Source organism: Trichosurus vulpecula, chromosome 4 (assembly GCF_011100635.1).
Source record: "Trichosurus vulpecula isolate mTriVul1 chromosome 4, mTriVul1.pri, whole genome shotgun sequence".
In the NCBI taxonomy this organism is placed as follows: Eukaryota; Metazoa; Chordata; class Mammalia; order Diprotodontia; family Phalangeridae; genus Trichosurus; species Trichosurus vulpecula.
The window spans coordinates 196,001,577-196,015,713 of NC_050576.1; the positions used below are offsets into that span (position 1 = coordinate 196,001,577).

Here is a 14,137-nt window from a genome sequence, read left to right on the forward strand (position 1 = left end):
TCAAAATGTTTTTTTTAAAAAACAAGTTCTTGAACCCCATGTTAAGAACACCTTAAATGGAGCCTGTGAAATCACTAAGTTCCAAGAATGAATTAAAAGGCCTTCTGGGGACAGCATCTGCATGAACTTAGCCAAAAATATGTCCAAAAAAATAAAGAGTGACACACAGATAGCTAAGGTGTGCAGATTTGTTTGTCAAAGTGAAGGACTTTATAATGATAACTAGGCACCCAGTTACAGAAGGAATATGCTTAAGAATCCCAGATTTAGTGATGCATGTTGATTATGGAAGCAAATGGTTGAGATAGTGCAACATATTACTGCAGGCTGTAAAAATTTAGCACCTGCTGAATACCTACCAAGACATGACCTGGTGGTTAGAATTATACGTCAAAAGCTCACTACCTTATAGATGAAAAATCCCCATTCTACAAATATAGATATCTAAATATCTAGAAGATTTCATATTATAATAAATTGACCTGGAACTGTACCATTATCATAAACTCAACTGTTACCAGAAATTGCCTGGATATGAATATTGATCAATAAAAACTAAAGAACAACATTTTTAATAGATGTCACCTTACCATCCGAAATACTTTTAACTTCTAAGTTTCATCATGGAGGAAAAAAAACTTGTGGGAACAGTATCAGGACTGCGTGTGTTTGTATAATCGTTATTGTCCTCTCTACTATTAGAAATGTATCAGAGAAGCTTAGAGTGAGGCTAATGGGAATTAGTTTAAAATCTAATACTTTTATTTTTCTTGAAAATGTAGTTATTTCATCTACAATAGTCCATAGACCATTAAGAAAAGAATAATAGCAGGAACATAACTTTTAACAGGACAATTTCTATCTATACCCCATTAAAATTGATAACAAGTTGACAACAAAAACTTTGTGTGGGGTTATTGCTGGTGGGAGTTGGACTAGATCCCATGATATTTGGCTGCAAATATATTAGTCTTGTACATTGAATGAGTTTAGCACCTGTCTTACCCCATGTTGGACTGTGTGGTCCTTGGCAGGGACTCAAGGTCAGGTATATTAACCTTCTGGGACATGAAGAATAGCATTTAATACACTAGAGCAATAGTTTTTGCTTAAAATACTACACTTGCAACGTTTGAAAGAGTTGATGCCCTTCCTAAGGTCTTCGTACCCAAAATTTTTGCAATCATGGAATTCATATCAACAGATTTCAAACAATAGGGAATGTGGAGGTTTACGTATTTGTACGTATAAATGCTTATAAATTTTTAAGTAAATTCATTTAAATTTTACAAATGTTTTAAAATAAAAAATAAAAAACTGTTTAATGATTCCTATGTAAGATTGTTCATTTATCAGTTGTTATCAGTCATGTCAGTCATCCTAAGGAGATGGGAAGAAATTTGGTCAGATGAGAAGGAAATCTTATTAGCCCCTTTCCTTCATTCCTTTATTTATCTTAGGTGGCATCTCCACAGAAAATGACTGTACTTTTGAACCAGACTATGCTGTCCCACCACTTCCAGTGACTGAAGGTATGCAGCACATTCGGATTATGGAGGGAATGTCCCGCTCTCTTCCATCCTCCCCCTTACTCACCCATCAATCTATCAGTGTTCGGCTCCAACCTGTGAAGAAATTAACTGGTAAGGATTTTGCATATAAACTCAACTGGGTATTTTTTTTTTAAATAAAACAAGTAACGTAAAATTGTAGCTGATGTTCCTCTGTGTGTGAGAGTGTGTGTGTTCAGGTTTTTCCTCTTTGGCTTGCTAAAGTTACAGACTCCTGTGACGTCATATTGGTATTTGCTGTAGAAAATGGTTTTTAGGGAACCTCATTTTGACAGATTGAGTTATCTATTTTCTAGATGATCCATCTGCTGTGGACAGATTTTCTAGTATTTCAGGAAATTTTTAATATTGCCAGAACATACTGTAGCTTTGTTCTCGTTTATCAGCTTGTTCATGTCAGATTAACAGATTGAGACATTTTGATAGTTTAAGTAATTTTCATTTTAGCTTTAGGTTAGTTAGTAGGATTGGGAATTCAACAAAGGTATGTTAGTCATAGTTTTATATGAAAGGATGACTTTTGTTTATTTCATGTCTGTTTTTAAACACTACTTTAGGCACTCTGGTTTCTGTTGTTGGTTATTCTGTCTTCTTAGGATACTTATTTTAAAATAAAAATGTTTCCAACATTATCTTAAGATATACTGTTACTCATAGCAGGTGACTCATGGGGGAACTACATTTATATAAAATCGACCCTCTCCTCCCACTGTAAATTTAACATATTTTGTTTGTTTAGTGAGATAGTTTTGACCATTTTACAGAATTTGTCACATTTGGAAATGCCTGGTGTTACTGTGGCTTAGTTATATTTCCACTAAGAATATCACTGTATTTAAATGTAAATATAGAGTTCACATTTAAAGGAAATAGTCAAAGTAAACCAAGATTTGACTTTTAACAAACTCTTGAACACTATCATCTACCCTGTGCCTTTCATATAATGTGTTTTACAGTGAAGCATAGGGTAAACACTAAATTATGATAGTGATTACAAGAAATGGCAGAAACAAAGTATAGGATTTCCAAATTCTTTCGTGAATTTAAAGTGGAACTTTAATAACGTTGCATTTACAAAGTGAGATGTTAAGATAAAGAGAGTCCTAACTTTGGATTGTAGCTTTACAAAGCAGTGATGCCTGTTGACTCTGTTTTTACTTTTAATCATCTTGTTATCAAAGCAGTTGACATAGTCAGAACCTACTTTGTTATGGATATTTATTGTCTTTTAGGTCATAAAATAAAATCAGATTGTTGTCTCATTTACATTTTTGCTAAAATCTCAGTTTCGTTCTTCCTTATAATGGAAATATGACAGGCTTGAAGGAAGGTCTGAGCTTTGACTAGAAATGTCAATCTTATAAAATATGTCACTTTGAAAGTTAAAAGTGTTCTTGGTGTTTCTCTTGATAACACGAAGCAGTTGTACTTGTCAAATGGTACCTCATCATTTTACGCACTGATGTGGATAGCAAGAGAAAACTAATCTCCAGGTGATTGGAATCCCCATTACCTTCAGTTCAGGAATTGTTATTCTGAATTTTTGAAATTTTAACATATACAGCTATATGTAGTTTTTTTAAAAAAAGGGAAATGTACTCTCAGAATTGATGAGAAATCTGCTGTCGCTGGGGCAGTAAGGGTTAACTTTCAGGGAGATCTCAGATTGCCCACTGCTCAATTCTCCTTGCAGAGTGGTTGAAGTATGTTTAATCTGTCAAATAGTTTTATTTTCCATCATGCAAAACTTGTCATATGTCAAGTGATCAAGAATAACAATGAAATCTACTACGTAAAAGAAAAATGTCTCCTTTAAAAGATGATGTCACAGATTACTCCATTATTTTGTATCTACTTTTCTGTCAACTGAAGCAGTTCATGAATATCTTCTCATTTTTACTTTAGGATTTGAGATAAAGATTGGTGTTATTCAGCTTATTCAGTTATGTGCATAGTTCTCTTCCTTAATCTATTTGTCATGAATAAGCAAAAGAAAGTGGAAGAGAGGTGGATTGATCGATTATAATTTTCTGTAGTGAAAAAAATCTTAGTTGGCATTATTCTTTAAATTACTATAGCTTTACTTACTAAAATACCTATTTTTCTGCTTCTAAGACTTGTGGTTGTGGTTGTGTAGTTATGGTTTGCCCTTTCTCGAAGAGGACCATCATCAGGAAGAGATGCCATGACTTGGATTTGAGTGAAGGAGAGCTGTGCAAAGTCACCAGCCTCACTTTCTCCTCCAGAGATGGCTCCCAGAGCCATCTAGGTCCAGTGGCCAGATATAGATCAGGACAACTAGAGATGACTAGGATGCAGTGGCAGACCTTGGCCTTTTTTAAGCTAAGGTCTTTCCAAGTTCTCACTTTGCCTGAGGCAATGCCCATTCAGTGATTAGGCCTGTTTAAGAAATGAGTCTAGGGATGGGCCCTTTAATTTTAAAAAAGAAAAATCAAACTGGGAGTGTAAGACCCTCAGGGTTGCTAGCTGAAAGAGATACAATTACTGTTTGCAATCACTCTGCAGATGCCACATCTTCCATGTGCCCTGGCTAACTGCTTGAGTGAAGGAAAATATGAATACTCTGCCCTGTTTTAGAATTATCACAGCTGTTGACCTTATTCTGCTTCTTTAGGTGTGATTCACTTGTCTCATTATATGTTGTTCCCTTGTCCCATCTTTAAATTGCATATGTCATCCCAGTGTGTGAAACAGACTTCACCTCTAATCCAACAGTATATATATATATATATATATGTATATAAACTTTCCATCTTTTAAAGTGTAAATAGGAGCTAATCTCCTCCTTTCCTGATTATAGCTATGGGACTTTTGCTAATTTAGCATATTTTTTCAGTACTTTACATATATTAAAACCCTCACACAGAAATGGCCTATTTGCAATTAGGTCAGCCCAACTTTAGACTACGAAAAAGAATCTGCCTAAGTGCAAAAGGAAAAAAGTGGAAGATTTGGAACTTAAAAGCAATAGGCTCACAATATTTTTAGTATAAAACTAAGTTGGTAAAGAAGCCTCAGAGAATTGGAGTAGTGAATAGAGTGCTCTACTTGGAATCAGGAAGACCTGAATTCAGATACTGACTAAGACATTTACTAGCTGTGTGACCCTGGAGAAGTCACTTACCATAACTTAGCCTCTGTTTCCTCATCTGTAAAATAGGGATGACAATAATAATAGCACCTACCTCACAGAGTTGTCATGAGGATATAAAGTGCTTTGCACATTTAAAGCTATATAAATGTGAGTTGCTATCATTAATCTGTTGAAATTTTAATTCATTGTTTTTAACATTGCTAGGTAAGGAAAAGCCTTAAAAATTAAAAATTTTGGACACAGTTTTTTTAAAGTCTATAAAGTAACTTTTTTACTATCAAAATTTTCTTTGTACTTGGGCACTTTGTTTTTGCTAAAGTCTGAGGGTAGGTATTCTGCAGAAAATGTGGTAGTAGAGAAGAGGATAAGAGTCTTGAGGAAAGAAAAAAAATTTGAAATTGCTATTGTAGTAAGTGGGATAGAGAATCAGTTAGGGAGGTAAAGTAGGATTGCTTTGCTGTTCTGAGGGCCTATAAAGTTGTAATGGACCTAATCACTATTTTATCTCCCTTCCTCCTTTCCTTCCTTCCTTCTTTGCTTCTTTCCTTCCTTCCTTCCTTCCTCTTCTTCCAGATTTTTTTAATTTTGAAGTTAAATACCAAACAGATATTGCACACATAAAGCAAAAATAAGTATTAAAGTGATGAATATTCATTTCGTATTGCTTGCTCTTTTTTAAAAAAGTGTATAGTAAATTATGCATAATACTTTCAGAATTCTCTTGTTGGTCTATGCTTCATTCTGTTTTCTTCTGTTCATTTAAAAAAAGTACCAATGGCCTTTGCAGTGGTGGGGTGGGGGTGGGGGGGCAGGGATTATCAATATTGTCTTCTTTTCCATTAAAGATGCATTCCCTGCCTGGCCCCCAGTAGGATTATGCTCAGCTTTTCTGGGTAAATTATTCTTAGTTGTAAGACTAATATTGTATTCTAAAATTTCTTTTGCTTTTTTGTTTTGTGAAAGCTGCCAGATTTTATGTGATCTTGACTGGGAGTCTTTGGTACTTGAACTGCTTCTTTTTTGATTAGTATTTTTTTCTTTGATGTAAGAGTTTTGCATTTTGGCTGTGATATTCTTGGAACTTTTGGGGGTTTCTTTCAGGGGGTGGATTCCTTCCATTGTTACGTTGTCCTTTGATTCTAATAGATTTGAGCAGTTTGCATTTATTGATTTCTTAAAATATAATGACCACATTTTTTGGTTTGGTCATGCTTTTGGGGGAGTCAGTGATTCACAAATTATCTCTTCTTGACCAGTTTTTCAAGTCAGGTTTTTTTTTTTTAATAACAAGTATCTTATATTTTCTTCCATTTATTCCAGTATTTTGATTTTGTTCTAATAGTTTTTACTATATAATTGAGTTATTCCATTTGTTGGGTAAGGTTATCACTTTCTCTTCTAGGCTGCTTACTAACTTTTCAGGTCTTTCCTTAAAAGCTTTAATTTTTTTTTAAGTTCTTGCTTTATTTCTTCTAGATATATATGCAGTGATTGTGGAAAATTAATTTTTTCCCTTTCAGTTCCTGCTAGCATTTGTTCTAGAGCAGGGCTGTCCAACCTTAGGTTTTTATTGAAACAACAGACACTATATTTTGATTTGCCATTTTAGTGAGAGCTCTGGCATAGCTCGTTTGCTAGAGCATTTGTAAATTTCTATGCTTGTAGGCGGCCGCATGAACTGCTGGCTGCATGTGGCCTGCTGGCGGCATTTTGGACAGCCCTGTTCCAGAGTTAGAATTGCAATAATTTTTTTATACTGATTGATGTTTACTTTACTTTTCTCTCCATCTTTAGTTTCTGAATTAGGGCTTTGTGCTGAGGCTAGCCTCTACCTTAGCTGCATTTTTGGAAGGGTTTTTCTACCTTTCTTATTCTTGCCCTGGGTCCTCTGGGTTCTTTCACTGGTCTCCACTGGTTTCAGAGTGCCATATTTTCAGGGTCTTCTCTGAAGCCTTAGGACAAAGTTTTAGGAACCTCAGAACCCATGGGCTGTCCAGTTTGACTATAGCAATATTACTTCCACTGCATCTCCCTAGTGCTTCTAACACATCCTTTCTCAGTCTTTTACACTATCCTGCAGCTTGCTCAGGAGAACTCTGATCTTGTTGTCTCTTAACACAGTCTTGCAAGCTATTTATGTGTTGTCTCTAGTTTTGCTGGCACTAGCTTTACTGGAGGGGCTGTCTTTCATAGCTACTATTGGCTTCCAACTGACTTTTTGTGTGTTTCTGGGGTGGAAGAAATCACTTTCTATAGTTCCCCATTGAATTTTTTGATTCTTATTTGAACTTTATGACTTTGTAATAAGAAGTGTAGGAATTTTAAGGTTGTACAATCATATGATCAACAAGGTTAGACGTTTTTCTCCAGTCCCTGTTAACTCTTAAAAAAACCTGGAGAAAGGAATTATATACTAGAGGTGTAGCAATTACAGCTGAATGTACAGTACAAGAAAACAAGATGTCTACTAGTTATGAGTAGACAATAGAAAAATCTTATTCAAAACATGTTCATTCAGTACCCCTCCCCCAAGTTACCGTTCCTTGGCAGGTCATACAATCTGGGATTGTGCATTGGAACCCAGTTGGGGATTTCCTTCCTGTTGCAGTCTACCAGTGAACCCTACTCCTGTATCACATTACCCTGTTGGAACAAACAAAAGATAGATAGAGAGATAGATAGATAGACAGACAGACAGACAGACTGATTTTTGCCTGGCCACAGAAAGAAAAGGAGGAAGTAGAGGAAGGGAGGCATTAAGGTTTCCTTCTGCCTAGAAACACCCTTAAGTTAAGGAACTCAAGTCCATAGAAGCTTTGCTGGAAATACTCACCACACCCTTCTTTAACCCTACAAAAAGTGATAGATTCTCATTTGGCCCAAACAAAGAACCAAAAAACTGTAGGAACTGAGGCACAGGGCCATCATTTGTAGGTAAACATGGATGGAAGAAAGAGGTTTACAATCCAGCTGAGACTATTTCCATTTACCCAAGAGCTGCTTTGGGGCAGGGACTACTGTCAATGAAAAGTAAATTCCTTATAGTGAGAGTAAGTAGAGATAACATGGTGGTCCAGCCCTGGGAGTAATTTCTCCATCAAGGGAAGGAGTCAGAAACTGAGCAACAGTGAGCTATAAATTTAAAAGTCCAAAATCAGCAATGATTTCAAGGAAAAGAAAATTCAAATAAAAATTTAGAGCACAAGCAGGTAAATCAACAGAAAAGATAATAAAAGTAGAAGGGAAGATGAGTACAAAGCATTTTAAAAATTCCTAGCCTCTCTAAATAAAGATTTAAAGACAAAGGAATTTGAACTACAACCTGATGAAAGACAGAACTCAGTGGAATGCCAGGTGGAGTTAGAACAACAAAAAGTGTTTCAGAATAGTTCAGATGCAAATATGAAAAGCATAAAAGAATAATTTAGAAGAAAACAAATATCAAAACCTGTGGCCTGCACCGCAGAAATAATTAGCACAACAAAAAAGTACTTGAATCCATGGTGGTAAGTTGCTCCAGAGAAGCAAAAGAAGGAACAGAAATGGAATACAAATATACTGAAGTGAATGACTGGAAGAAGAAAAGAAAAAAAACAATAAGGCTAAAAGAGTGTGTGTGTGTGTGTGTGTGTGTGTGTGTGTGTGTGTGTGTGTGTGTAAGCAAGCAGAAGGCATTTTCCCAAAGACAGGAAGCAAAGAGACAAATAAAGGACCATGTCTTATTGAATAACATCAAAAAATCTGAATACCATAATGCAGGAAATAAATAAAATCTGTCCAGATCTTCTGAATGCAAGAAACAAAGTACCAATTGAAAGACTGAACAGATCACCTTGGAGGAGAGTGCAGGAGACAACTCCAAGACACACAGTAGGGAAATTTAACAGTTGCAATGATAAACAGCTAATCCTACAAGCAGCCAGGAGAAAGATTAAAATGTAAAGATAAGGAAATTCTCTTTACACAAGACAATTTTATCCCCATCAGGCACTGCAGAAGGGAATGAAATAATAAATTCCAAAAAAATTAAGATTTTTTTGATACCACCCAAAGTGATATACCCCACAAATCATAGCCTAATGATCAATGGAAAAAAATATGTAATTTCAATAAAAGTGAAGAGTTTGAAGTATCCCTGGGATGATGGGGGTGGGGAGCACAGCAGATATGAGAAGATCTCATCTTGTAAATACTCCCAACAAAAGAAATACTAAAAAAGGTAAATAAACACAACTACCAAGGGAAAAATATGTAAATAAATTACCCCACCTCTAGAAATTAAAAGAAAAAAATCTAAAAAGAGAAAAGTACTTAATGCATTAAATACAAATACCTATCACATTAAAACAAAATACCTATTTCATTAAAACAAGAACAACATTACCTGAAAAACCATTGGTAAATTTCTAAATAAAAGTATAAGGAGATAAATATGAGAGTGGAATTTAAATAATTGGGAGAAGTAATGGGGCAAGTTTAAAAAAACTTTGACTAAATTCCACAACCACTTCAAACCCTCCTAGTGAATCAGTGTATTTTGTGTGATTAAATTGCAGAATGGGAGGTTGCAAAAAAGGGATGGAGATGAAGGATAGAGGGGAATGGGTGATGTAGTGTTATCATCCATTGGTGAATAGTGAAGTGAAGATAACCCCTATAGCATCTTAGCAAGAAGAGGGAATAAAGGGGAATGGGAGAGGTGGAAAAGGGAGAGATTAAAACTGGGTTGGTGGTGGGAAGGGAGAGGTCCCAATGTATTGGGAAGAGAGGATCCTACTACATTATGTAATGAGATACAAGGATTTAACAGTAAGCCTAATCTGCAGGGAGTTGGTACACAGGGAGATAAACCACTTTCTTTTAGACTTTTAGAGCAAAGGTTCTTAACATCGGATCCCTACATGAGTATGTGGATAAATTTCGTAGGACCTGTGAGCTTGAATGGGGGTGAAGTTACATCTTTATTTCAATATAATTGGTTTCCTTTCCAATTCTGTGTATCTTATTTTACACATTCAAAACCATTCTGAGAAGGGATTTGTAGACTTTACCAGTCTGCCTAAGGGGTCCATGATGCAAAAAATGTTCATGTCTTAGTGTTTTACCTCTGAGGATGACATTTTGACTTAAGATAAGAGAAACTCTAGGTCTTAAGGGCAACAGGCATCCAGAAGGATGAGACCCTAAGGTAAGATTTACCTGGTAAATGGGAAAATGATCATGGTGAGAGTACACATTATCTTTTCTCCAAAACCTTCCCCTCTTCCTAACTACCTTATTACTGTTCAGAGTACCACCATCCTCCCAATAACCTCGGATCACCACCTACGTGTTATCCTCGCCTCCTTACTGTCTCTTACCCTTTTCCTCTACCCATATATAATCAGTTTCCAAGTACAGTTATTTCTACTTCGTGACTTCTCTAGTATGTCTTCTTTTCTCCTTTATGCTTCCCCCACCTTGGTTTAGACCCTTATCACCTCACTCTCGAGCTATTGCAATAGTCATCTGCTTGGTCTCCCTACTTCAGGTGTCGCCTCATTCCATTCTGTCTGCTGCTTGCTGTCAAATTGATCTTCCTTTAGTGTGGGTCTGATCAAGTTACCCCCCTATTCAGTAAACTCTAGTGATCCCCTATTGTCTCCAGGATCAAATATAAAAACTCCTGTTTGGCTTAAAAAAAAAAAACCTTTATAACCTGGTGTCTTTCTGCATTTACAATATAAATATATATTTTACTTGCCTACAAGTACTTTGTGATCCAGTGACACTCGCCACCTTGCTGTTCCTAGAACAAGGCACTGTATCTAATGACTTCGACCATTTTTGGTGTCTGACCCCCATGCCTGGAACTTTCTCTATCCTTAACACATCCTCACTTACTTGGATTTCTTAAAGTTTCAGCTAAAGTCCCACATTTCCCAGGCCTTCTTAATGTTAGTACCTTCTGCCTATTGATTATCTCCAATTTATCTTGTATAGATCTTGTTTGTACATATTGGTTTGCATATTGTCTCCGCCATAAGAGTGTGAGCTCCTTCAAGAGGTGGGATTGATGTGTTTTGTTTTGCTTTGCCTTTGTATCTTCAGCATGTAACACAATGCCTGGCATAGAGTAGGTAGGCACTGAATAAAATGCTAGGTGATTGTATGATTTGAGATACAGAAATTTCGGTCAGGGGGTTATAGCTCATTCCTCATTATTTATCTCATGAATTGTGTTTTTAAGTGAGAGGCATAACAGAAAACAAAGCCAAAATCTACAAAGACAGTAGCATAGAAATTCTCTAGAAGAGGGTACTCAAACTTGATACTTCAGAAGTTTTAATTCCTTGGGAAAGAAAAAGACTAAAGAAAGAATAAATATACAGACTATTAATGAAAGAAAAAATTCAGCATCAGTGGAAAAGGAAGAGCATTAATGAACAAACAATAGTAAAGAAATCTTTCTCAGAAAAAATTGCAGAAAAGGAGATTGGGGGGGGGGGGTGGAGAGAAGATTTTGAATTACCCAGGTAACTGAGTAGAGGAAAAAGAAGGAGAATAAAGTAGGGGAAGAATTGTGACCATCTAGAAAATTAGTTCTTTACCTTTGGTTTCTTCTGAATTTTCTTGTTTTCTCTTTTCTGCGATTTAGAAAGGTATTACAACGACTCTTTTCATTATTGCATTTTTATTATTAACTTCTTTCTTGACAATTTCCTTTCCAATTAATTGGGAGGGAAAAAAGGAGGGGAAAAAACCCCTTTTAACAAATAAGCAGAGTCATATGCTTAAGCAAAATAAATTCACAAATGGCCATGACCAAAAATGCGTATCTCTGCATTTTGTATCTGTTGCCTCTCTGACATGACTTATCATAAGTTCTCCAAAGACAAGGTTAGTCATTGCTTTTATCAGAGTTCTCAAACTTTTCAGAGTTTTTTCTTTATAGTGTTAGCCTTATATAAGTTGTTCTCTTGGTTCTGCACACTTCATTCAGCATCAGTTCAAAATACCCAGAAGTATCTGATGTCATCCCTTTCATAATTTATTATAATGCAATAACATTCTTTTATGTTTACATATCACAATTTTTTCAGCCATTCTGAAATTTTCTATCAATCTAAGATAACCCCCCCCCCTTAGATCCTTAGATACAAGGTCTCTGTCTTATTTCCTTCCCCACCTTTTAATTCTCCCTTCAGGTTGAGAAAGTGTTTTCCATGACTGCCCTCCCTGATATAATCCTTTCCCCCTTTAACATCCTTTCTGATCATTCACTGTTTGCTTTCCCACTATAGTGTGAGGTATTTCTTCACCTGGAGTGGGAAGAGGGGGTGAGCATTAAGTTCTTTCATCTGTGAGATTCCTTCAATACCAACTTCCCCCACCTTTTTCCTCCATGTTTGTTTCTACCCCAGTTTTAAGACATAGCAAGTTACTTCTATCCTCCTTTCTATGTTGGTATATTCTTCTTTTTACCTTCCCTTTTACCTTTGAAAATTCTTTACTTAAAGTCCAGTTTGTATAATGAGAATTTATGTAAAGCAAGAACTTTCTGTATATTGTTAAGTGGTCTACAAATCATGAATACCAAACCCTTATCAGAGATATTCAGAGAGAAAAAAAAGTTTCCCTAGTCAATTTGCTTCACCATTCTAAATGCATTCATTTTATTTGTGCAGAAGCTTTTCAATTTCATGTATTCCTAAAACTCTTATAGCAGAACCAATACTTTTCCAATACCTCTGTATTTCTTATGTAACTCCCTCATTACCATTTGAAGAGATCTTCCTTTATTAAAATATTAACACAACATCATCATATAACTCTTTACCATTACGCTTATGCAAATTGTCTTTTCTAAATTTCACTGGCCTATTGTGTTTCTATTTCAAAGTTCCCATTCAGCTCTGGTCTTTTTATCCAAAATGCTTGAAAGTCTTCTGTTCCGTTAAAGGTTTATGCTTTTGTTTCCCTATGGGATTATACTCAGACTTTGTAGACTAAATTATTCTTGGTAATAAGCTTAAATCATTTGCCTTTTGTAATTCTGTATTCCAAGATCTCCTCAGGTTTTAATAGAATTTTCCATTATAGTTCTTAGTACAATCTCCTCCAGGTCTTAGAAGATCTTGATTATAGTTCCTTGGTACTTGAATTACTTCTTTATGGGGATGTAAAGTATATTTTCTTTAGTATGTGAGCTCTGGGTTTTTGGCTATGACCTTCCTGAAACTTTTCTCTTTGGGATTCCTTCCGGGAGGTAGTTGATAGATTCTTTCTATCTTTATTTTGCCCTCTGATTCTAAGAGATTTGGGCATTTTTCAATAATGATTTCTTGAAATACAGTGCCTAGGCTTTTAAAATGAAATGGTTTTCAGGAAGTCCAGTGATTCTTAAATTATCTTTCCTTGACCTGTTTTCCAGGTCAGTTGTTTTTGATATCAAGTGTCATCTATTTTTAAAAATCTTGTCATTTCTTCTAACATACATTGCTGCGTCATGGAGTCATTGATTTTTCTTTGGTCTATTTTAGTTTTCCGAGATGGCATTTCTTGATTAAGGTTTACCACTTTCTCTTCTAAGCTACTTTGTCTCCTTCCAATTCTTTCATTGAGCTTTTTTTCATTATTTCATTTTATTTTTAGCTTTTGCTTTATTTTTCTAGGTATTCTCATAGTTCCTCTAGAAAATCCATTTTTTCCCTTTGAATCTCTGCTTTTGTGTGTTATAGAGTTAGATTGTTAGATTTACATCTTTGATATTCATCTTTCCAGTTTTAGTTCTTGAATTAGGCCTATGTGCCAGGACCAGGATCTCTTCCCTGCTGTACTTTTAAGTGGGTTATTTGGACCAGTCTCCTCTTGGGCTCCCTGGGTACTTTTGTTGACTGCCACCTTCTGAGATTAGGCTACTTTAATCTTTGAAGTTGAAAGTACTATATCTTCCAGGCTCTCCCTGGAGATTCAGGATAGGGCGTTTATGATCTCAGAACACTTAGACAGTCTATAGGTCTGTTCATCATTCTGCTGGTTCTGAAGCTTCCCCCTTGAGGCTTTCTGACAAACTTGAGACTTTTTCATGGAAGCCCTCTACTTTTGCTGCCTCTGGGTACAGAGCATTATAGACTATACATGTCCCTGACAATCTCTGATCATTCTGTCATGCTTCATTGTTCCAGCATTGGTTGTGCTGGTGGAGGGGCCTGGCTGATTTTTTTGGTGCAGTTTCATGGTGGAAGAAATTACTTATCATAATTTCTCATTGAATTTTTTGATCATTCTTTGTTCTGGTGCAAACTTAAGGGTTTTGCTAGAATAGGTATGTGGGATATGGGTGAGCTGCCTCCTATTCTAGCAGCCATCTAGTATGGAAGTCCGTGTGTGTGTGTGTACATATTTATATTTATATACACACATATATACACATATAATATATACATGTAAAAGCATATACAGTGAAAAA

General features: G+C 35.8%; 1 protein-coding gene across 1 annotated transcript in view; it reads left to right on the forward strand.

The window, feature by feature from the left end:
- Nucleotides 1-1,491: 1,491 nt before the first annotated feature.
- The window catches only part of TANC2 (tetratricopeptide repeat, ankyrin repeat and coiled-coil containing 2), a 352,115-nt gene continuing 339,469 nt past the window's right edge, over nt 1,492-14,137 (forward strand). The window contains exon 1 of the mRNA XM_036755887.1: nt 1,492-1,643. Coding sequence (XP_036611782.1) covers nt 1,535-1,643 — 109 coding nt within the window. The 5' untranslated portion in view covers nt 1,492-1,534. The remainder of the gene's footprint in view (nt 1,644-14,137) is intronic.